The following is a 26,166-nucleotide window of genomic DNA, read 5'->3' as shown; positions in this document are numbered from 1 at the left end:
CACATGGAAATGTCCAAGCAGTTTGGTTCACTTTCACCTGTTTATGAACTTGTGTAGGCACATAAAAACTGTACCATTGCAGCCCTAGTCAATACAAATGTATGTTGTCATTTATCTATAAAATACGCATGTATTTTTATCTTTTTCTAATTATTTATCCAGGATGTTTTCCTAAGTGCCCTCCAGAGAAGCCATATCTTGTGGACCATAATATGACATGTGTTACAATATGTAACTGTATGTACAAAAACACGGAATACCGTCCTAAATCAATTGTGTACCGAACCTCAGATGGGAATGGTACATGTTCCGAGGCAATATGTAAAGAAAATGGGGAAATATTAATATTCAAAATCAATTGCAAAAGCAACCACAACATTACTACTACAACTAATACAGTGACAACCACAACTCCAACAATTACAACCACTACTATACCCACACCTACATCAACACCTATAATTACTGCAACCACTACTACGACCACTCCCACAACTACTGTAACCCCAACACCTACCGAGACAGAAAGAGTGTCTTCAACTTCAACAGCTACAACAACACCTACCTCAACCGAACCTCCATCTACAACTACAACAACCACTGTTACATCAACATCTACAGAAACATTTACTACTACAACTAATACAGTGACAACCACAACTCCAACAATTACAACTACTCCTATAACCACACCTACATCAACACCAATTATTACTGCTACGACTACTACGACCACTCCCACAACTACTGTAACCCCAACACCTACAGAGACAGAAACAGTGACTTCTACTTCAACGGCTACAACAACACCTACCTCAACTGAACCTCCATCTACAACTACAACAACCACTGTTACATCAACATCTACATCAACAGAAACATTTACTACTACAACTAATACAGTGATAACCACAACTCCAACAATTACAACCACTACTATACCCACAACTACATCAACACCTATAATTACTGCAACCACTACTACTGTAACAACAACACCTACCTCAACCAAACCTCCATTTACAACTACAACAACCACTGTCACACCAACATCAACATCAACACCTATAAGTAATACTACCACCTGTTGTCTTTGGTCAGATTGGTTCGACAACCAAGAACCCAGCACAGACAACACAGGAATCGAAATTGAATCCATCAATGAATTGTGGGAAAATAAAAAAATTACCTGTCAGAGACCATATGATATTGAATGTAAGGCAAAAGATTATGAAAATATAGACTTGGCAACATCGGGAGAAAAAGTCTCTTGCAATACATCATTTGGTCTGTTATGTTCCAATAAAGATAATTTACGAAATGTGAACCACCCATTATGCCGAAATCATAAAATACGTGTACTATGTTGCCCACATATTTGTACACCCCCTAAAACAACCACTTCTACATCAACACCTTTAATTACTACTACCACTACTACAACCACTCCCACAACTACTGTAACACCAACACCTACCAAGACAGAAACAGTGACTTCTACTACAACGGCTACAACAACACCTACCTCAACCGAACCTCCATCTACAACTAAAACAACCACTGTTACATCAACATCTACATCAGCTGAAACATTTAATTCTACAACTAATTCAATGACAACCACAACTCCAACAATTCCAACCACTACTATACCCACACCTACATCAACACCTATAATTACTGCAACCACTACTATGACCACTCCCACAACTACTGTAACCCCAACATCTACCGAGACAGAAACAGTGACTTCTACTTCAACAGCTACAACAACAACTACCACAACCCAACCTCCATCTACAACAACCACTGTCACACCAAAATCTACATCAACAGAAACATTTACTACTACAACTAATACAGTGACAACCACAACTCCAACAATTACAACCACCCCTATATCCACACCTACATCAACACCAATTATTACTGCTACGACTACTACGACCACTCCCACAACTACTGTAACCCCAACACCTACCGAGACAGAAACAGTGACTTCTACTTCAACGGCTACAACAACACCTACCTCAACCGAACCTCCATCTACAACTACAACAACCACTGTTACATCAACATCTACATCAACAGAAACATTTACTACTACAACTAATACAGTGACAACCACAACTCCAACAATTACAACCACTACTATACCCACAACTACATCAACACCTATAATTACTGCAACCACTACTACGACCACTCCCACAACTACTGTAACCCCAACACCTACCTCAACCAAACCTCCATTTACAACTACAACAACCACTGTCACACCAACATCAACACCTATAAGTAATACTACCACCTGTTGTCTTTGGTCAGATTGGTTCGACAACCAAGAACCCAGCACAGACAGCACGGGAATCGAAATTGAATCCATCAATGAATTGTGGGAAAATAAAAAAATTACCTGTCAGAGACCATATGATATTGAATGTAAGGCAAAAGATTATGAAAATATAGACTTGGCAACATCGGGAGAAAAAGTCTCTTGCAATACATCATTTGGTCTGTTATGTTCCAATAAAGATAATTTACGAAATGTGAACCACCCATTATGCCGAAATCATAAAATACGTGTACTATGTTGCCCACATATTTGTACACCCCCTAACACAACCACTTCTACATCAACACCTTTAATTACTACTACCACTACTACAACCACTCCCACAACTACTGTAACACCAACACCTACCAAGACAGAAACAGTGACTTCTACTACAACGGCTACAACAACACCTACCTCAACCGAACCTCCATCTACAACTAAAACAACCACTGTTACATCAACATCTACATCAACTGAAACATTTACTTCTACAACTAATTCAATGACAACCACAACTCCAACAATTACAACCACTACTATACCCACACCTACATCAACACCTATAATTACTGCAACCACTACTATGACCACTCCCACAACTACTGTAACCCCAACACCTACCGAGACAGAAACAGTGACTTCTACTTCAACAGCTACAACAACACCTACCTCAACCGAACCTCCATCTACAACTACAACAACCACTGTTACATCAACATCTACAGAAACATTTACTACTACAACAATTACAACCACTACAATACCCACACCTACATCAACACCTATAATTACTGCAACTACTACTACGACCACTCCCACAACTACTGTAACCCCAACACCTACCGAGACAGAAACAGTGACTTCTACTTCAACGGCTACAACAACACCTACCTCAACTGAACCTCCATCTACAACTACAACAACCACTGTCACACCAACATCTACATCAACAGAAACATTTACTACTACAACTAATACAGTGACAACCACAACTCCAAAAATTACAACTACTCCTATAACCACACCTACATCGACACCAATAATTACTGCTACGACTACTACAACCACTCCCACAACTACTGTAACCCCAACACCTACAGAGACAGAAACAGTGACTTCTACTTCAACGGCTACAACACCTACCTCAACCGAACCTCCATCTGCTACTACTACAACAACCACTGTCACATCAACATCTTCATCAACAGAAGCATCTACTACTACAACTAATTCAGTGACAACCACAACTCCAACAATTACAACAACTCACTATACCCACACCTACATCAACACCTATAATTACTGCAACCACTACTGCGACCACTCCCACAACTACTGTAACACCAACACCTACCGAGACAGAACCAGTGACTTCTACTTCAACGGCTACAGCAACCCCTACCTCAACCGAACCGCCATCTACAACTACAACAACCACTGTTACATCTACATCAACAGAAACATTTACTACTACAACTAATACAGTGACAACCACAACTCCAACAATTACAACCACTACTATACCCACACCTACATCAACACCAATAATTACTGGAACCACTACTACGTCCACTCCCACAACTACTGTAACACCAACACCTACCGTGACAGAAGGAGTAGCTTCTACTTCAATGGCTACAACAACACCTACCTCAACCGAACCGCCATCTACAACTACAACAACCACTGTCACGCCAACATCTACATCAACTGAAACATTTACTACTACAACTAATACAGTGACAACCACAACTCCAACAATTACAACCACTACTATACCCACACCTACATCAACACCTATAATTACTGCAACCACTAGTATGACCACTCCCACAACTACTGTAACACCAACACCTACCGAGACAGAAAGAGTGACTTCTACTTCAACGGCTACAACAACACCTACCTCAACCGAACAGCCATCTACAACTACAACAACCACTGTTACATCAACATCTACATCAAAAGAAACATTTACTACTACAACTAATACAGTGACAACAACAACTCCAACAATTACAACCACTACTATACCCACACCTACATCAACACCTATAATTACTGCAACCACTACTACGTCCACTCCCACAACTACTGTAACACCAACACCTACAGAGACAGAAGGAGTAACTTCTACTTCAATGGCTACAACAACACCTACCTCAACCGAACCGCCATCTACAACTACAACAACCACTGTTACATCAACATCTACATCAACAGAAACATTTACTACTACAACTAATACAGTGACAACCACAACTCCAACAATTACAACCACTACTATACCCACACCTACATCAACACCTATAATTACTGCAACCACTAGTACGACCACTCCCACAACTACTGTAACACCAACACCTACCGAGACAGAAAGAGTGTCTTCTACTTCAATGGCTACAACAACACCTACCTCAACCAAACAGCCATCTACAACTACAACAACCACTGTCACACCAACATCTTCATCAACAGAAGCATCTACTTCTACAACTAATTCAATGACAACCACAACTCCAACAATTACAACAACTCATATACCCACACCTACATCAACACCTGTAATTACTGCAACCACTACTGCGACCACTCCCACAACTACTGTAACACCAACACCTACGAGACAGAACCAGTGACTTCTACTTCAACGGCTACAGCAACCCCTACCTCAACCGAACTGCCATCTACAACTACAACAACCACTGTTACATCTACATCAACAGAAACATTTACTACTACAACTAATACAGTGACAACCACAGCTCCAACAATTACAACCACTACTATACCCACACCTACATCAACACCTATAATTACTGCAACCACTACTACGACCACTCCCACAACTACTGTAACACCAACACCTACCGAGACAGAAGCAGTGACTTCTACTTCAATGGCTACAACAACACCTACCTCAACCGAACCGCCATCTACAACTACAACAACCACTGTCACGCCAACATCTACATCAACTGAAACATTTACTACTACAACTAATACAGTGACAACCACAACTCCAACAATTACAACCACTACTATACCCACACCTACATCAACACCTATAATTACTGCAACCACTAGTACGACCACTCCCACAACTACTGTAACACCAACACCTACCGAGACAGAAAGAGTGACTTCTACTTCAACGGCTACAACAACACCTACCTCAACCAAACAGCCATCTACAACTACAACAACCACTGTTACATCAACATCTACATCAAAAGAAACATTTACTACTACAACTAATACAGTGACAACAACAACTCCAACAATTACAACCACTACTATACCCACACCTACATCAACACCTATAATTACTGCAACCACTACTACGTCCACTCCCACAACTACTGTAACACCAACACCTACCGAGACAGAAAGTGTGTCTTCTACTTCAATGGCTACAACAACATCTACCTCAACTGAACCTCAATCTACAACTACAACAACCACTGTCACACCAACATCTTCATCAACAGAAGCATCTACTTCTACAACTAATTCAATGACCACCACAACTCCAACAATTACAACAACTCATATACCCACACCTACATCAACACCAATAATTACTGCAACCACTACTGTGACCACTCCCACAACTACTGTAACACCAACACCTACCGAGACAGAACTAGTGACTTCTACTTCAACGGCTACAGCAACCCCTACCTCAACCGAACCGCCATCTACAACTACAACAACCACTGTTACATCTACATCAACAGAAACATTTACTACTACAACTAATACAGTGACAACCACAACTCCAACAATTACAACCACTACTATACCCACACCTACATCAACACCTATAATTACTGCAACCACTAGTACGACCACTCCCACAACTACTGTAACACCAACACCTACCGAGACAGAAAGAGTGACTTCTACTTCAACGGCTACAACAACACCTACCTCAACCGAACAGCCATCTACAACTACAACAACCACTGTCACACCAACATCTTCATCAACAGAAGCATCTACTTCTACAACTAATTCAATGACCACCACAACTCCAACAATTACAACAACTCATATACCCACACCTACATCAACACCTGTAATTACTGCTACGACTACTACGACCACTCCCACAACTACTGTAACCCCAACACCTACCGAGACAGAAAGAGTGTCTTCTACTTCAACGGCTACAACACCTACCTCAACCAAACCTCCATCTACAACTACAACAATAACATCTACAGAAACATCAACTACTGTCACTTCTTCAACAATGTTCACTGTATCACATTTCAGTTACCAAACACCTAAAGAACAGATTGTAAATACAACACAAAGTTCTACAATCATCACTCCCAATTCCACATGTTACTGCACATACAACAATGAAAAATACCTACCAGGTAAGTGCCACTATTTAGACAATTCTTATTATATTTATTATATATATATATACAAAAATATTTTGTCCATCCATTTAGTCCATGTAAAATTAGTCATTATACAGACTGAATTTAACAACTGACATTATGTTATACTTCTCTGTTATTTAATGTTTGTATTGTTTTGCTTCCTTGCAAATCCTTTGATTGTAATAACAGGGTCTACAATCTACAGTAAACCTGATAAAGAGCACTTGTGCTATATTACATACTGCAACTTCTCTTGTTATATTGTGGAAGAGATTCGAAATTGCAGTAAACCCCCTCCAGCATGTCTCAATGGCACCCATATGGTAACCTAATAAGAGAAGCTAAAAACAGTACTATTTTTATTTGTGTTTCCAAAATACAGAACATAAGTAGTGAATAACTGTTACATTACTTATTCTTATCTGTCAACACTGTGTTATTCTAGTGTACAATCAGTGCAGCGCAACATGAAATTAAACAAATAATGTAAAAAATGATTAAATAATGTACATGTGTGATTCAAAGACATCTTAAATTACTTATAATCCTGTTTTTTTGTTGTTGTTGTTGTTCATCAATAATATTTAACTCTGCTATTTATCACAGACAGATAAATGCACAAAACCTGCATAAATGGGGAAGTCATATCAGACCTCCAAAATGTGACCCAAATCCTGCTGTCATGCCTCAATGTGTCAATGGATTAGATCCTGTGAAAGTGTATTATAACAATGGCTGTTGCTTCAAGTATGAGTGTGAATGTGAGTTTAATCCATGACTTAAATCATGTCAAATGAGTTGATAATTTTAATAATTTTAAAGAAATAGTTCACTTAAAATTGTTATAATGTACTCACCTTCATATTTTTCAAATCCCGTCTGACTTTTTTCTTCTGCGCATCACAAAATGAGATATTTGATGAATCACTTTCATGAAGCAGTGATCTTTTTGTTAAAGCAATGTGTCAGTAGACTATGTAGTTCGATACCATAATGTGATAGCTGCAGTTGATCTTTAATGATATATGATTACTTTTGTCTGTTATCATTCAGAAGTGATAGTAAGACTTCATATGATACTTTGTGATTTTTTAACTGTATGTATTAAAATAGTATAGTGCTTAATGTATTCGATAATAGCTACATTCTAAAAATATATTTTGTGTTTTACAGAAGTTTTAATTTTTGGATGAAGTATTCCTTTAGTTTGAATGATGCCATGAAAAAGTATATTGTCTTTGATAATGCATTGTTTTAACCTTTGTTTAACTTGTTTCTTGGCCAACAGGTTACTGCAATGGCTGGGGTGACCCTCACTACAGTACATTTGATGGGAAATATTATACTTTCCAAGGAAACTGCACCTATGTGCTGGTCCAAGAAATCATTCCAAGATATAATATCAGCATACTATGTTAAAAATTATTATTGTGATGTTATAAATAGTCTTTCTTGTCCTGAGTATGTGATTGTGAATTACAAATCCTATCAAATTAAGCTCACAAGTGATAGAAAAGTGGTTCAGGTAAGTGTACTTTAAACAAATTTGTTCACAAACACTCTCAGAATCTTGAAAAATATGTTAAGGATTCAAAATGTATTAAATTGCTGCAACACTTTCTCTTAAGTACATTACAAGATGTTATTTCAATGCTAATATTACTTTACCCTTTAGGACTGCACTGCAGTGTTTTTCACAGGATGTTGCAATGTAAAACACAGCATAACAGTGCACAACTTTCATAATAAATAAAAATGCCTTATTTCCCATAGGTCTACATTAATGGAATAAACAAGAAGCCAACAATCATAAATGAATTCTTCACCATCACCAGTGTTGACATGGCAGTGCTTGTGAACATCACTGAAATCAATGTTGAGATTAACGTCAACAACCTAGGCTTTAGTATCAAACTCCCATTCTCCTACTTCCATGGAAATACAGAAGGACAGTGTGGTAAGTACAGATCCAGGGCTCATAGGTGAAACATCAATCAAGCGACTTAAACGCTTCACCACGGTGTGTGTTTAACTGCATTATGTCTGGTTAAAGGGTTGTCTATTCATTCAAATGATATTAATATTTGTGGAATAATGCCTCCACAAAAGATAATTCAATATATACGTAATAATAATCAAAATAATTATAAACATTATATAATAAAAAATGTAATTCAGGTAATTCAAAAGGCATTACAATTACTGTGGCAGACGAGAAGAGCATTGATTAGACAAATTAAAAAGTTGCTTTTGAAGTCAGTCTATTGTTTGTTGTTTTATTTACATACACGTTTTACTGGCCTACAGTCCACAGCTCAGTCTCAACTGGAGCTGCACTGACTCTCCCCCTTCTAAATGGGACTCGCAAAAGCATGAAGTTGGTACTTCAATCTTGAATCAAGCATTCATTTCTCAGTTAGTAGGAAAATTACTGGTAACGGCATTTATGTACAGTGAGGGGCATGATTAGTTCTGTAATTCATTACACTGAATTAACACGTTAAGTAAACAGACTCAGTTTTATTATATTTACACTATATCATAAATATATTAGTATAGTTACATTGTGCTATTATATAAATAGTGAGTAAGGGTTAATTAGGCCTTCAAAACTAAACACTTCTAAACAATATAAAACAGGTAGAGTAACAATAAACAGTCACAATCATTTATTCTGACAAAAAGACTCTTGAGCTCCACATCTTCTAAATGATTTGTGTGTTATGGCAGATTGGGAAGATTGCCAGTGAATAAAGAGTTACATATTGGACTGTTCATAACACAAAGCAATCTTATGGCTTTAGAAGACTTGTTATATACAGTAGTGCACAAGTCATTTGGACAACGTTTATGATCATTTTATTCATTTTATTTGACGTTTGAAATAGGCTACAAAAGTGACGTTTTGACAGTGCATAACTACAGTGAGATTTCCCTATGAGCAGGTCCAGATGCAATCTATATACTATATAATAAATCTATGAATAACAACTCACTGCAGAAAGGCATCTCTGATTTCCTCGGGAGTGAGAACGGGTTGATATAAATTACACACATTTTGGATATGTACTATTTAGGATTGGTAAATGTAACATTTTAATTCATGAGAACAATTTGTATCTTTCAAATTTAAATGCAATTTTTTTATATTTATATTTTTATTTAAAACTGCAACTGTTTCATTCTGTCCTGTTTAATTTCTAAACACTGTTCTGCATAATCTGAATCTTTGTAAAACACCAGCAGAGATGTCTTTACTCAATACATGGCAATCCCAGGTAGACCTTTCTTATCAGTAAAAAATAGAGAAAGTCCTAATGACAAAATAGTTATTTGTAATTTATTTGTTAACCCAGGTTTCTTAATTTAATAATAGTTAAATTAATATGATTAATTCCTTATCTGAGAACCCTGCCTGAATATTAACAGGTTAGTATAAATTGGTCTCATTCTGAATTTATTGTAACTGAAATTAAAATTGTACTTTCTCCTTAACTGGAACACGGAGACACGTTCAAGGGAGTGCCTTGTTTTTCTGTTCATTAATAATATATATATAATATATATTTAACAAAAAACATTTTTGTATAATTTTTTTTTAATTCTGTTGACATTTTGTAGGCTTTTGTGACAACAAAACTGAAAATGACTGCAGACTTCCTAATGGAACAGTTGATAAATCATGTGAGCATATGGCAAATTTTTGGATGGTCCCCCCAGGTTGCATCCCCCAACCTCCCCCTTCACCTCCACCTACACCTACACCTACACCCCCGCCTATCTGCAAAGTCATCACGAGCAAGTAAGGCAAAGCCAACAGTTTAAGCACACACACATCAATGATGTGAACTGAACATTATAATTTATCACAAGGACATGTGACAAACAGATTGTATGTTTTGTAGTTTGTTTGTAACACTGACTAGTACTACATAAAGTATGATTAAACCATGATATAACAAATACAAATATACAATTTACATACCTCATTTAAAATTTGTATTTTAAGATCAATGTCCTTCAAATTGAAAGTTTTCGGTTTGTTTACAGATTGTTTGAGGCCTGCCATGCGGTTGTTCCTCACAAAAACTATTATGAGGCATGTAACTACGATGTGACCAGAATGAAAAATGACTCTTTTGCCTGCTCCAGTCTGGAGGCCTACGCTCAACTATGTGGCCAGAAGTTTGTCTGTGTGGACTGGAGAAACTCACCTGAGCTCAAAGGGCTATGTGGTAATAATACTGTAATGCACTCTAATAAGCCCCCATCGACTGTAGCAGTGCATAATGCTGATATATGTACAGTGGCAAGAAAAAGTTTATGAACCCTTTGCAATTGCCTGTATTTATGTATTAATTTGTCTTAAAATATGGTTTGATCTTTATGTTACAATAATGAAAAACACAATCGGTTTTAACAAATGGCACACAAATTATTGTATTGTTTTTTACATATTGAATACATCATTCAAACATTCACATTGTGGGTTGGAAAAAGTATGTGAACCCCTAGGCTATTGACCTCAACAAAAACTATTTAGAGTCAAAAGTTTGCACACCTGGAATCCAACTAATGAAATGAGATTGAAGGTGCGGGTTAGAGCTACTTTGACTTATAAAAAGCATTACTACATTTTGAGATTGCTATTCACAAGAAGCATCTACCTACATGGACCATGCCTTGCAAAAAAAGAGATCTTAGGAGATCAAGAATTATTACTTTGCATAAAGCTGGAAGAAGGGGTTACAAAGTTATCTCAAAGATCTTTGATATTCATCTGTCCACAGTTAAACAAATTGTCTATAAATGGAGACAATTTAGTTCTGTGGCTTCTCTCCCTAGGAGTGGCCATCTAGACAAGATGCCTCAAAGGGCACACCGCAGAATGCTCAATGAGGTAAAAATGAACCCTACTGTGACAGCTAATGACAAAAATCATTGGAACTGGTAAACATTTCAGTTCATGAGTCAACTATACGGAAAATATTAAACAGGCATGATGTCCATGGCAGGACACCAAGAAAAAAGCTGCTGATTTCCAACAATAACACTGCTGCACACCTAAAGTTTGCCAAAAGATCACCATGGAACTCCACAACGCTACTGGGAAAATGTTGTGTGGACTGATAAAACTAAGGTTGAATTGTTTGGGAAGAACACGAGGCACTACATATGGCATAAAAGGGCACCGCATACTAGCATGAAAACATCATCCCAATTGTGAAGTATGGTCGATGGACCATCATGATTTGGGGCTGCTTCGGGCTGGACCGCTTGCCATCATCGAGGGAAAAATTAATTACCAAGTTTATCAAAATATCTTATAAGATAATGTCAGGGTGGCTTTGCACCAGCTGAAGCCAAGTAGAAGATGGGCAATGCAGCAGGAAAATGATCATAAACATTAAAGTAAATCCACTACAGAACGGCTTCAAAAAAAGGAAATCCACCTTTTGGAGTGGCTCAGTCAGTGCTCAGACCTTAACCAATAGAGATGCTGTGGAATAACCTCAAGAGAGTCGATCACAGACATCCTAAAATATGTCTGAGCTGAAGCAGTTCTGTAAGGAAGAATGATCCAAAATTCCTTCAGAATTTTCTGAAGGTCTAATCTGCAGCTACCGGAAATGCTTGATTGAGGTTATTGCTGCCAAAGGAGGATCGACCAGTTATTAAATCCAAGGGTTCACTTACTTTTTCCACAGCACTCTGAATGTTTAATGGGATTTTTTCAATAAGGAAATGAAAGATTATAATTGTTTGTGTGTTGTTAGCTTAAGCACATTTTGTTTTTGTGTATCTATACTTCTGACTTTGATGAAGACGAGATCAGATTATATTACCAATTATTGCAGAAAAACAGCTAATTCCAAAGGCTTCACATAGCCACTGTACATATTGTTGCACATATTATCTAAGAGGACCCTGAATCTCTTGTTTGTCTTTCAATTTAATAACAGAATACAAGTGCCCCGTGCAAAAGGTCTACAAGGGATGTGGGCCTAAAGTGGAAAAATCCTGCAGTACAAGGTAATACTGTAATCTCTATCTATAACAGTTCATATCCATAACATTGCTTAAAAAGTGGTGGAAATGTAATACTGCATGCTCCAAATATCTCTGTGTTTAGCCTTCTTTTTGGTGTGCTTGTCTTTTTGTATTTACAACCAGTTCCAATAATCTGGTTTTGGGGACAGAATGTCAAGGAGAAAATTGTAACAAAGCAGTGACAGAAGGTTGTTACTGCCCTGATAACACATATCTGGTTAATCTAAATTCAGATAAGTGTACAGCTTACTGTGGTAAGAAATCGTACTTAATTAATTTACTACCGGTAAATATACTTGTAATATTAATGCACCCTGATGTCATGTTTTTGTTGATTTTGTTATAATTTCCTCCTTAAAGATTGTACTGGCCCTGATGGATCACCTAAACAGGTATGTGTCTTCATGGAGGGGTAATCGCTGAGAATATATTTGAATTAAAATTAACTTAGAAATCTTGTGTTAGAGTTTTAATCTTTATACTGTCACAATGAACTAAGGGTTCTTAGTTTACAGAAACAGTTTAGTAAACTGTTTTGAATCCATTTTAGTCAGAGAAGTCAGACTTCACTCATTCTTACTATTATTTATAATCATAATTAACAATGATTACCATAGTAGCTAACGAAGTGCAACTAACCTCTGTAGCCTGGGGATACATGGACCGATAACTGTGCTACATACAATTGCACTAATATGGGCATGCGTGTGAAAGTGCATTTCAAGTGTCCACCTCAAAAAGTCTGTGGCGTCGGATACAAAAGCACAACTGAAAACTGCTGCCCAACCTGTGGTGAGTCATTTTTTTTAAAATTTTGTTTTACAAATTTTACACTGGAATTGCTGGTCAAAAGATTATCTCATGTTGAACAGTGACCATGAATACAGTAAAAGATTTTAACAAGTACTGTCGTGACATGGTTCTTCATAACAGGCAAAATAATCAATTGGAGACACATAAATACTTATAAGACATTCAGGGGTGAATTCACTAAACTGTTTGCTGCATTTGCTTGTGGTATATTAGTGCAAAACATGCATCTTATTGGCACGGTCAGTGCTGAAAAAGTGCAGTGTCTTGAGTATTTAAAATACGTATTTGTCATTCCTTTTCCTGCAAACATGCCTCATTTCTATGTAAATTAGGCACATTATAGATTGTGCTTCATTTACGAAACTCTGTGCTACTGTATTTGCCTGGAGCAATAAACACTGCACTATTACTGTCTGAGGAAATCAGGTGGTAAACTAAATGAATGAATGTTTGTGGACAATTTCTATTGATCATAGCTTTTAGCATGAATTTTGTGGGTGCGTTGGAGCCGTTGCCTGATCTGCTTAATTCGTTTAGTGCAACGAATGCTAATAAACAGCACTTTTACTAGCAATTCATTCTACGTGAATTCCCCCCTCAGACTGTCTCTAACTTGTGGTTGCTGGTGATGCCATAGAAAGTGACTGAGCATGTAACAACTTAGAATTTGTGCCAGCTTTAAACTAAAAAGTCAAAAATGTATAAAAATGCAAAAAAAATAAATAAATAATATGTAAACAAGAATTCATGCTCCCCCTCTCCCCACTCAGTGTGTGATTTTGAGGAGTGTCTTAAGAAAAGATGTGATGTGGGATATGAGTTTGCAGTTCATACACCTGCGGACAGTTGTTGTCCACCCTGTGGTAAGTCTGAAATGTAATTCTATTTTATTGATCCACAAACGTAATATATAATCTATAAACCCGCAGTCTAAGTAACTGCTCACATATCATTGCAGTTCTACAAAAACCTTTAGTATTTCTAAGACAGCAATTGTTTATGTAAATTAAGCACATATTTTATGCCCTACAAAACTGCAAATTGAATTAAATGAATAGTTCACCCCAAAAAGAAAAGTTTGTCAATATTTAAAAAAAAATTAGGGACATGCTGTTCCAACTGCAAATTAATTTCTCCCTTCCATGGAACACAAAAGGAGTAATGCTGTATTGGTCAAACTTTTCCCTATATTTACAATTAATTGAGGTGAGGTGGGGGGGCTTTCTACCTTTAGAAAGGACACAAAAGTACCCTGAATATATGATGAAAGTGGTTCATGCAACTTGTGTGCCAAGTCTTCTAAATCCATACAATAGCTGTGTGTGATGAATAAACAAAAATGTAAGTTGTTATTCATTGAAAATCTTGACATTCAAGCTAGCTTTCCTCGGGCCGGCCATAAAAGAAGTGGCGATGTTCAAATCATGAAGGAATCATTCTTTTGTGTCTTCTGACACAACGTCTTTTTTTTTTTACCTTTCAGCGAATTAATTGATCTGGTTAAAAAAAACTGTACTGACTGATTTGCATAAAAACTGGACTGATCCTGTTTTACTCTCTGGACTCAATGATCTGGTTGTGTTTGTTAACAGCTCACTACTCTTGTGTAGCCAGACCTTTGACATAACTTGAGGTCATTGTAAGTGTATGGAAAAGACTTATCAGTAAATTTTTTTACATTTCTCCTTTTATGTTCCACGGAAGAAGAAGAAAATTTAAATGGGTTTGGAACGGCATGAGGGTGATAAATAATGGAAGTAAATAATGACAGAATTTGTGTGTGTGTGTGTGTTAACTATTCCTTTAAGCACATTCTAACATAGTTTATTTCTTTCTGATCAGTGCCCAAAGATGTCTGTGTGTACAATAACACAGAGTACAAGGTGAGTTTACTGCAGGGTTCATTCATTATGATTGGTAAAAAGCTGTATTTTTTTAATTAAGCTAAGGCAAACGCCACTATTAAATGTTATATACACATGTATACTGTATATATACACTCACCAGCCACTTCATTAGGTACACCTGTACATCTACTTATTCATGCGATTATCTAAGATGCCTTTCTGTGATTGTTTTCTTTACTGTTTTGGGTTAGATTTTCACAGGTTTAATCTGGTCCTAAACTATGAATCTTTTTAGCATTAAAAGATCACTTTGTTCTTCTTTAGCCTGGCGTTAAAATCCCCTCAGACCCGTGTGTGGAATGTAACTGTACAGTGAAAAAAGGCCCGCTGACTAAACCACATAAAGTGACTTGTTATAATAAAGTCTGCAAAAATTGCTCTGAGGTAATGATGACAGGCAAAACTTTTAAAGTTTCTTATTTGAAAATAAAGTACAGCTGCCACTGTTCTATTAAAGATATACACTTGTGTTTTGTAATCTAAGGGTTTTGAATATGTGAAACAAGGAGGAGAGTGCTGTGGAACATGTACGCCTATAGGTTGTGTTTATAAAGCACCAGACAACACCAGCCGTATTCTCAAGGTACAAAAAAAAAAAAACACTTAAAACTGTTCTTCATCCATTTATATTAACAGACAAAGAATCTTTGTTTTTCAATCCTCATGTTGCTTGTATTTTTTTAGGTTGGAGAAATACAAAATTACAAATGTCAAAACATTTCCTGCCACAAAATTGATGGCTTATTTGTTATGGAAAGCACCAAAATGAACTGCCTTGTCTCAACTTCCACTGATTGTGAGCCTGTAAGTAGAATATGTTGTAATAGGCTGTTGTTTTCTGATGTATTGCAGTTTTTCTTTGCTAAATTTACACATTTCTTTAAACTAATGTCAATTCCTTAAAAACAATGAACACAATCGTAGACACAGGTACTTCATTTCTGAAAGTACTGTGCTGTTGTAACCACTGAGGAAGTTTTTAAAAAATGCAACATTACATGCTCAGATTGTGATGTTCCCTTCTTGTAGACCAGCAACATTGTGGCTCGTTAACCAATGACATCCCTCTCCCTTCTTTTTGTTGTTGTTGATACTGAAGCCTCTGTAGATCTTTTAATTATAGACCACGATTCACACCAGTGTTAATTAAATTGCTTCTTATTTAATTAGTGTCAAATCTCTCTCTAATATCATCTCTCACCATGCTGTCCCCTTCTCTTTCACCATCACCTCTTGCTCTTTCCTCGATACTTTTAAAAGGTAGTTCTCAAAAAGTCTAAGATTTGAAAATGCCCTGAAGCTGCAAATTAATTTTTTAAAACTTGTTTTTGCATTCCAAGGGTTCTGAATATGTGAAACAAATAGAAGACTGCTGTGGAACATGTAAGCCAATAAAATGTGTTTATTATGCCAAAGACAACACCAGCCATGTTCTCAAGGTACATTTTTAAAACTCTCATTTACTTTTCTTCACACTTTCATATTAACAAAGAATCTTCTCTGTTCTTCCGTCCTAATGTAGCCTGTCTATTCTTTTGTTTAGGACGGAGAAGGGTACATCGAAAATTGTACAACTGTTACCTGCCATGAGATTAATGGCTCATTTGTGATATTTGAGACTGAAAAAGACTGCCCTTACTTTAATCAAGATGACTGTAAACCTGTAAGTAAAATCTCTGTAGCTCGAGCTCCACACATGACACATTTGGTCTGTTTGTATTTTGTACGGCTGTTGTTCTCTGATGTATTGCAGTTCCCCGTCTGTCGCTCACTTCGACGTTGTGTCGAAGAAGCGACACTAGGGGTCTCTCTTGAGTGCCGAATATGCCTCTGATCTATGAAAAAAGGCCAATGAGAAGTATTTGCATACCCCGCCCCCGGACATATGGGTATAAAATCGGGGAAATACGTCAAGTTCATTCAGAAATTTTCTTCGGGGCCGATGGTCGTGCATGCAGTCAGCTGCGAGTCACTCACCTGTTCCTGTTCCTCTTCCTCTGATGCTTTACCTGCTGTTGGATCTACGGCACACTTCAGCTGCTTTTCTCCTTCTCTGCACGGCAGTGCAGTTTGCCCCTTGGGCGATTCAACAGAGCAAAAAACTTAGTTTATTTAAAAGAGTTTTTTTTAGAGAAAAAACATTTTCTCTAAAAGAGCATTACACAGCACCGTTGAACGTCCTTTTCAGGACGCGTCTTTATAAAGATGCCTTTCCACCCCTGCGTAGTTCCTGGATGTGGTAGAGTGGACGGTTCATGTTCTCACTGCGAGAGCATGACCATGGCAACGTTGCGGTCACAGAAAGCATGCCACTCCAGCCGCCCCCCGCATTGCTGCTCCTTCCCACGGGATTGAGGATGATGCGGCTGGCGATGGAGGCGATCTGGGGACTGCAGCGGGTGCAGCTCCGCCGGGTACGCCCCCTTGCCTCACAGCAAGCCTGCCTATCCTCTGGAGCTCGAGTTGGATGAGCTCGCCGCTGCATCGGAGAGTGCGGCACCTGACACGGATGACTCCCCTGGGCTGCCGCCTTCGGGCCAACACGCCCAGGCTGAGGCTGATGCACAGATGTCCGATATGCTGCTCGGGCCCCCGACCAGCGTGGGGCTGGATTGGAACCCTCCGTCCTCCCCACAGCCATCGCGGTTGGATGACTGGTTCCTGGGGCCTCCGCGCCATTCACAGCCACGCCCCCCCCCTGTTCCATTTTTCCCGGAAGTGCATGATGAGCTGACGTCTTCGTGGAGGGCACCCCTCTCCACTCGTCACAAAGCCATCCGCTCTCGCTACCCTCGATGGCGGAGCGGCCCACAGGTACACGGCGATTCCCCAGGTGAACAGGTCTGTTGCGCTCCACCTGTGCCCCGGGAACCCTACCACCTGGCGGGGTTGCCCTGTGTTCCCCTCCAAGGCCTGTAGGACAACGTCTTCACCGACCGCCAAAGCCTACAGCACCACCGGACATGCCGCTTCCGTCCTGCATGCCATGGCCCTCCTGCAAGTCCACCAGGCCAAGGCACTTAAAGATCTGCACGGGGGTAGCCCTGATCCCGACGTGCGGCAGGATCTGCACTCAGCGACCGCCCTCGCCCTCAGAGCCACGAAGGTCACAGCGCAGTCACATGGGCAGGCGATGGCCACACTCGTGGTCTAGGAATGTCATCTGTGGCTGAACTTGGTTGAGATGCGTGTGACCGACAAAGTACAATTCCTCAACTTTGCCCAGCAGTTCTCCGCGGTGAAGAAGCAGACGGAGGCCATCTCGCACATCCTGCCCCGCCGCAAACCTGCCGCCATGGGCCATGCCCCGTCTGCTTGCCGAGGGTGTCCTCCTGCGGCGAAGAAACACCCTGCTCCGCCTCAACCCGGTCCCAGCTCTCAGCCCGCGTAGAAATCGCTACTCTCTTACTCAAAGACGCAACAGAGCCTGTCCCTCCAACCAAGATGAAGAAGGGTTTCTACAGCCCTTACTTCATCGTACCCAAGAAAGGCGGCAGCTTACGACCGATCTTGGACTTGCACGTTTTCAACCGGGCTTTGCACATACTCCCATTCAAAATACTCACGCAAAAACACATCTTAAATTGCGTCCGGCATCTACATTGGTTTGCAGCGGTAGACCTGAAGGACGTGTACTTCCACGTCTCAATTCTGCCTTGACACTGACCCTTCCTACGGTTTGCGTTCGACGGCCAGGCGTATCAGTACAAAGTCCTCTCCTTCGGCATTTCTCTGTCCCCTCGCTTCTTCACGAAATTCACAGAGGCAGCCCTTGCCCTGCTCCGAGAAGCCGGCATTTGCATACTCAATTACCTTGACGACTGGCTCATTCTGGCCTACTCCAGAGAGTTACTATGTGCTCACAGAGACCAGGTGCTCAGGCACCTCAGCTGTTTGGGGCTTCAGGTCAACTGGGAAAAGAGCAAGCTCACCCCATTTCAGAGCATCTCTTTTCTCGGCATGGAGTTAGACTCAGTCTCAATGTCAGCACGTCTCGCAAACGAGCGTGCGCAGTCAGTGCTGAAATGCCTCGCCACCTTCAGGCCAGGCACAGTGGCCCCATTATAACGTTTCCAGAGGCTCCTGGAGCACATGGCATCCTCCGCGGCGGTTGCGCCGCTGGGGTTGATGCATATGAGACCGCTTCAGCACTGGCTTCAGACTCGAGTCCCGAGACAAGCATGGCGCCGCGGCATGAACCGTGTGACGGTCATCCCCCGTCTGCCGCCAAACATTCAAACCCTGGACAGACCTCTGCTTTCTGCGGGCAGGAATACCCTTGCAGCAGGTGTCCCGATGCGCCCTGGTCACGACCGACGCCTCAAGATTGGGTTGGGGCGCCGTGTGCAACGGGCATGCAGCCGCGGGCCGTTGGAAAGGGACCCCACTGTGCTGGCGCATCAATTGCCTAGAGTTTCTAACTGTTTTCTTTGCCCTGTGGAAGTTTCTCCCATTAGTTCGAGACAAACATGTCCTAATCAGGTCAGACAGCACCACCGCGGTAGCGTACATAAATCGCCAAGGCAGCATACGTTCCCGCCACATGTCACGGCTCGCCCGTCGACTCAAGTCGCTGTGCACTACTCACATCCCCGGCAACCTCAATGTGGAAGCGGACGCGCTGTCACGACAATGCTTGCCTGGTGGAGAGTGGAGGCAAGGCCCAGGTAGACCTGTTTGCCTCCTGAGAGACCTCCCACTGCCTGCTCTGTTATGCCCGAACAGAAGCTCCCCTTGGGGCAGACGCACTGGCACACAGCTGGCCCTTGGGGCTGCGCAAGTACACATTTCCCCCAGTGAGCCTTCTTGCACAGGTGCTGTGCAAGGTCAGATAGGACAAGGAACAAGTCACCCTAGTGGCTCCCTACTGGCCCACCCGGGCCTGGTTCTCCGACCTCGTAGTCCTCGCGACAGCCCCTCCCTAGCGAATTCCCCTGAGGAAAGTCCTTCTTTCTCAGGGACGGGGCACGCTCTGGCATCCGCACCCAGACCTCTGGAACCTCCACGTCTGGCCCCTGGATGGGACGTGAAAGATCTAGTTGGTCTACCACCTGCCATCGTAGACACGATCAACCAAGCCAGAGCCCCCTCTATACAGGCAACTTTACGCCCTGAAGTGGCACTTTTTCGCAAATTGGTGCTCTTCCCGGGCTGAAGACCCACAGAGGTGCGCAGTTAGGTCAGTGCTCTTATTTCTGCAGGAGAGGCTGGAGGGGAGGCTGTCCCCTTCCACCTTGAAGGTGTATGTTGCTGCTATCGCGGCCCACCACGACGCAGTAGACGGCAAGTCTTTCGGTAAGCACGACTTAATCATCAGGTTCCTAAGAGGTGCCCGGAGGTTAAATCCTTCCCGGCCAAGCCTGTTCCCCTCATGGGATCTCTCAGTGGTCCTCGCGGGCCTTCAGAGACCCCCCTTCGAGCCGTTAGAATCAGTTGTACTCAGGGCTCTCTCTCTAAAGACGGCCCTGCTGATCATGCTCGCCTTCATCAAGAGGGTTGGGGAACTGCAAGCGTTCTCTGTCAGCCACACTTGCCTGGAGTTCTGTCCGGCAGACACATATGTGATCCTAAGACTGCGACCGGGCTACATGCCCAAGGTTCCTACCACGCCCTTTAGATGCCAGGTAGTGAACATGCAAGCGCTGCCCTGGGAGGAGGCAGACCCAGCCCCTTCGTTACTATGTCCGGTACGCGCTTTGCGTACCTACTTGGACCGCACACAGAGGTTTAGATGTTCTGAGCAGCTCTTTGTCTGCTTTGGTGGACAACGGAAAGGGAACTCTGTCTCCAAACAGAGGCTTTCCCACTGGGTGGTGGACGCCATTTCATTGGCCTATCACACCCAGGCCGTCAGATTGTGATGTTCCCTTCTTGTAGACCAGAAACATTGTGGCTCGTTAACCAATGAAATCCCTCTCCCTTCTTTTTGTTGTTGTTGTTGAAGCCTCTGTAGATCTTTTAATTAGAGACCAGGATTCACACCAGTGTTAATGATATTGCTTCTTATTTAATTAGTGTCAAATCTCTCTCTAACATCATGTCTCACCATCCTGTCCCCTTCTCTTTCACCATCAACTCTTGCTCTTTCCTCGATACTTTTAAAAGGTAGTTCTCAAAAAGTCTAAGATTTGAAAATGCCCTGAAGCTGCAAATGGACTTTTAAAACTTGTTTTTGCATTCCAAGGGTTCTGAATATGTGAAACAATTAGAAGACTGCTGTGGAACATGTAAGCCAATAAAATGTGTTTATTATGCCAAAGACAACACCAGCCATGTTCTCAAGGTACATTTTTAAAACTCTCATTTACTTTTCTTCACACTTTCATATTAACAAAGAATCTTCTCTGTTCTTCCGTCCTAATGTAGCCTGTCTATTCTTTTGTTTAGGACGGAGAAGGGTACATCGATAATTGTACAACTGTTACCTGTCATGAAATTAATGGCTCATTTGTGATATTTGAGACTAAAAAGACTGCCCTTACTTTAATCAAGATGACTGTAAACCTGTAAGTAAAATCTCTGTAGCTCGAGCTCCACACATGACACACTTGGTCTGTTTGTATTGTATTTTGTACGGCTGTTGTTTTCTGATGTATTGCAGTTTTTCTTTGCTAAATTTACACATTTCAATTCCTTAAAAACAATTATCACTATCATAGACACAGGTACTTCATTTCTGAAAGTATATTTATAAGTACTGTGCTGTTGTAACCACTGAGGAAGTTTTTAAAAAATGCAACATTGCACACTCAGATTGTGATGTTCCCTTCTTGTAGACCAGCAACATTGTGGCTTGTTAACCAATGACATCCCTCTCCCTTCTTTTTGTTGTTGTTGATACTGAAGCCTCTGTAGATCTTTTAATTATAGACCACGATTCACACCAGTGTTAATTAAATTGCTTCTTATTTAATTAGTGTCAAATCTCTCTCTAACATCATGTCTCACCATCCTGTCCCCTTCTCTTTCACCATCAACTCTTGCTCTTTCCTCGATACTTTTAAAAGGTAGTTCTCAAAAAGTCTAAGATTTGAAAATGCCCTGAAGCTGCAAATGGACTTTTAAAACTTGTTTTTGCATTCCAAGGGTTCTGAATATGTGAAACAATTAGAAGACTGCTGTGGAACATGTAAGCCAATAAAATGTGTTTATTATGCCAAAGACAACACCAGCCATGTTCTCAAGGTACATTTTTAAAACTCTCATTTACTTTTCTTCACACTTTCATATTAACAAAGAATCTTCTCTGTTCTTCCGTCCTAATGTAGCCTGTCTATTCTTTTGTTTAGGACGGAGAAGGGTACATCGAAAATTGTACAACTGTTACCTGCCATGAAATTAATGGCTCATTTGTGATATTTGAGACTAAAAAAGACTGCCCTTACTTTAATCAAGATGACTGTAAACCTGTAAGTAAAATCTCTGAAGCTCGAGCTCCACACATGACACACTTGGTCTGTTTGTATTGTATTTTGCAAGGCTGTTACTGTCGGGGGCGTCAAGTTCATGAATGGACGATGCAGAAATGAAAGCCATTTGCTTGAAAACTATGTTCACCCTTAACTTTCAATGTATGGCAAAGACCATCTTGGACACTCTGATATAAATACTGTAACTCATTTTGCACTCTCAAGAAAGATGAGTAAATGCTTTGAGATTTGAATAAGTTGAGAAGTTTGTGTGCAGTGTTTGTGAAAATTAAATATGTCATGCGTAATTTGTGTTAAATCAATAAAAAATTGACAATACATTTGGGAAAATCGCATAGTGCTCAGTTGGCTGTGTGAATTGTTCTGAGAGCTTTTACCAGTTTTTTGTTTAGTTTTTTTAATCAGTTGTTCTGCTTGTGTCTTTACAGGGAACAGAGCGATATGACATAAATCAATGTTGCAAGATCTGTAAGATATTGTTTCCTTTCCCAAAATATACATACATGATTAAAAATGTTTTAATTATTATGTCCACCCTACCATGTTTATGCATTTAACTTATGTTAAATAATTTACATAAAACACAATGCATGAGACTTTGTTCATGAGAGAGAGTCAGACACAAGCTTACCTTCCTCCTTTAGGTGAGCCCAAGAACTGCGTTCTAGTGCAGAACACCACCAATGTGCATGCAAATAATTGTAAATCCATTGAGGCTATTGAACTGACATCCTGCAGTGGCCACTGTGACACCCAATCAATGTAAGAGCACCTATTTCATCACAAACATACAATGTTTTTAAACATCTGATGAACTGTACAGTCAAAGAGTTGAATTACAGTATAATTATTTCACATGTGTAACAGCATGCACATTTATTAGTGTTCATTGTAGCAAGAGAACTAGAAACTACACTTGAATATTCATGTTAGAAGGAATATATTACTGTACCTAATGAACAAGGTGTTCCGCCACAGTTACACATCCTGAAAAACAGAATGCTGATTTGTCAGTCACAGAACAGTAAACTCAAACAGATAGACCTTGTGTTTTCAGATCTCAAACTCACTAAATATCAGAATCCACTGTAAGATCACTTCCAGCTTTTTACATTCATCTGACTGGTGTTTTTTTTGTAAACCTGCACAGGTATTCTATGCAAATGAATGCCATGATGCACAGCTGTTCTTGCTGCCGGGAGGAGAAAACCAGCCATAAAAATGTGACGCTGAAGTGTCCCGATAACAGTGAGATCCTTTATCACTACGACTATGTTGAAAGCTGCAGATGCACTCCTACAGAGTGTGAAAACCAGAAGACTAACGGATAAATGATCATGTTTCATATCTGCCTGATCTTAACTTGATTATTGCAGATTTGAACATGACTGAATCAGTCACGCTGAGAAATATATAACAGAAAATTACAATACTGATGATTTAAACTGTGTGAGACTTTTAAATGGCAACCATTATTAAAGCCATAATATTTTATTCACTTTTTTAATTTAGGTGTATGGTTTACTCTAATGATAATATTTTTCTTACATAAAAATAAAATAAAACATACTGGGACCGGGGTCATTTTGAGATTAATTTCTTCTTTCTTACTTTATGCTCTTTAATAATGCAAAATATAATGATACATATTTGTATTTGTATAATGATACAAAATTGTAATGAAATTGATTATGATTACAATAAAGCATAATAAACTGCATCACAGTTCATTGTATATCTATTTTTTTTTATTATAAGTCTGCATGCACTAAAAATAAAACTGGAAAACTACTCACTAAGTCACAAATGTGTACAATGTGGTACAGCAACACCACATTGAAGCACACTCTAAAAAGTATTATGTGATAACTACTTAAAAAAAGTATGGAAACAATATTACACGTAATCCTTTTTAAGAACTTTTCAATCATTCTTTTTTTATTATTAAATCTCCTTAAATAAATCATGTAAAATCATCAAAATTATTTAGTATTTACAGCTTTTTTTTATTTTATGGAATTTCCTTAAATCATGTAAAGTCATCCAAAATAGTTAGTAATTAAGCCTTGTTTATTTTTTATGAAATCACATTAATTACATCTAACATGCTTTATTCTTCTAATGATATTAAGCTAATTTAGTGATTTTTATAAGCTTAAAGATTATAAAAGTGCCATTTTACCACCTTAAAACACTTTTAAATTAAATTACACGATGCATTTTTTTTTAACACTTTATCCATTTATTTATTTTTTCATATTATTCCTACTCAAAGCATTTATATATGAATTTATATATATATATAGGCATATCAATAACTTGTACAAACACCCAACAAGATATAAAACCCAAACACACACACAAACATGCAGTTGCTGAATTTATTCTATCAAACAGTAAGCAGTGTACATTACACTAAAACTGTTTGATAAAAAAAAGGAAAAGAAATACACAGTTTAATTAAAATACACAAATGAATGCACCATTAATGAAAAAAGGTAAAGTTTACAAAGGTCAACTTACTGTCAAATTTGTGCTGTAGTCAAAGTTTTATTATGACAAGCCTCCACTAAAAGGAATAGTTCAGACAAAATTTAAAAAATTCTCACCATTGAAAATATTAGCTCTGCAGGTCCTTACAATGCAAGTGATAGGTGACCAAAACTTTGAGGAGTCTAAAAGCACAAAGACAGCCTAAAATGAATCCATGTAACTCCTTTTAATATGAATTATGTCTGTTCTTTATTTTAGTATGTTCTTAAACAAAACAGATTAGATGGCTTCAGAAGTATTTTTAATGAATTTAACATATTTAAAAGGTATTCAAATACTAGTGCGCAATTTTAAGATGTTTTAATGTCTATAAACAAAGTTGTTTTTGTGGGAAAAAATTTTCTGGAATAAAACTTGGTAAACAACTTGTCTTGCAAAACTAATTACAGTTATGCTTGCTATACGTTTGTATTAATGTTGAACTATTAAAGAACAAATCCCTCTATTCAGTGCATTCTGGACCAAAAACAAATGCTTTGCTTGCAAAACTCTATAAAATATGTTTGTTTTTGGTGGATAACATCCAGTTCTAATAAGATCTTCTGAAAGGCCTCAAATGTATACCTCAGTTGTTTGGGATAGCTGAGGTTTAGGGCATATGTGAGTCCCAGAAGAATCGAACAGGCTTTAGCCATATTTTCCAACCCAGTCATGGTGTCGGTCTGGGTGGGCCAATA

At 39.3% G+C, this 26,166-nt stretch overlaps 1 protein-coding gene across 1 annotated transcript in view; it reads left to right on the top strand.

Moving 5' to 3' along the window:
* The window catches only part of LOC127638067 (mucin-2), a 42,892-nt gene extending 18,388 nt beyond the window's left edge, over positions 1-24,504 (top strand). The window contains 25 exon segments of the mRNA XM_052119402.1: positions 163-3,777; positions 4,999-6,726; positions 6,925-7,058; positions 7,346-7,496; positions 8,024-8,145; positions 8,147-8,260; positions 8,509-8,692; positions 10,357-10,537; positions 10,786-10,970; positions 12,699-12,768; positions 12,910-13,040; positions 13,147-13,178; positions 13,434-13,578; positions 14,370-14,462; positions 15,442-15,482; positions 15,771-15,890; positions 15,991-16,089; positions 16,191-16,310; positions 16,847-16,945; positions 17,050-17,169; positions 21,691-21,789; positions 22,796-22,915; positions 23,365-23,404; positions 23,581-23,698; positions 24,087-24,504. Coding sequence (XP_051975362.1) covers positions 163-3,777; positions 4,999-6,726; positions 6,925-7,058; positions 7,346-7,496; positions 8,024-8,145; positions 8,147-8,260; positions 8,509-8,692; positions 10,357-10,537; positions 10,786-10,970; positions 12,699-12,768; positions 12,910-13,040; positions 13,147-13,178; positions 13,434-13,578; positions 14,370-14,462; positions 15,442-15,482; positions 15,771-15,890; positions 15,991-16,089; positions 16,191-16,310; positions 16,847-16,945; positions 17,050-17,169; positions 21,691-21,789; positions 22,796-22,915; positions 23,365-23,404; positions 23,581-23,698; positions 24,087-24,267 — 8,042 coding nt within the window. The 3' untranslated portion in view covers positions 24,268-24,504.
* Positions 24,505-26,166: the final 1,662 nt, after the last annotated feature.

Source organism: Xyrauchen texanus, chromosome 46 (genome assembly GCF_025860055.1).
Source record: "Xyrauchen texanus isolate HMW12.3.18 chromosome 46, RBS_HiC_50CHRs, whole genome shotgun sequence".
NCBI classification, from domain to species: Eukaryota; Metazoa; Chordata; class Actinopteri; order Cypriniformes; family Catostomidae; genus Xyrauchen; species Xyrauchen texanus.
The sequence above is the reverse complement of the archived record's forward strand: the minus strand, read 5'-3'. Positions and strand labels throughout refer to the sequence as shown.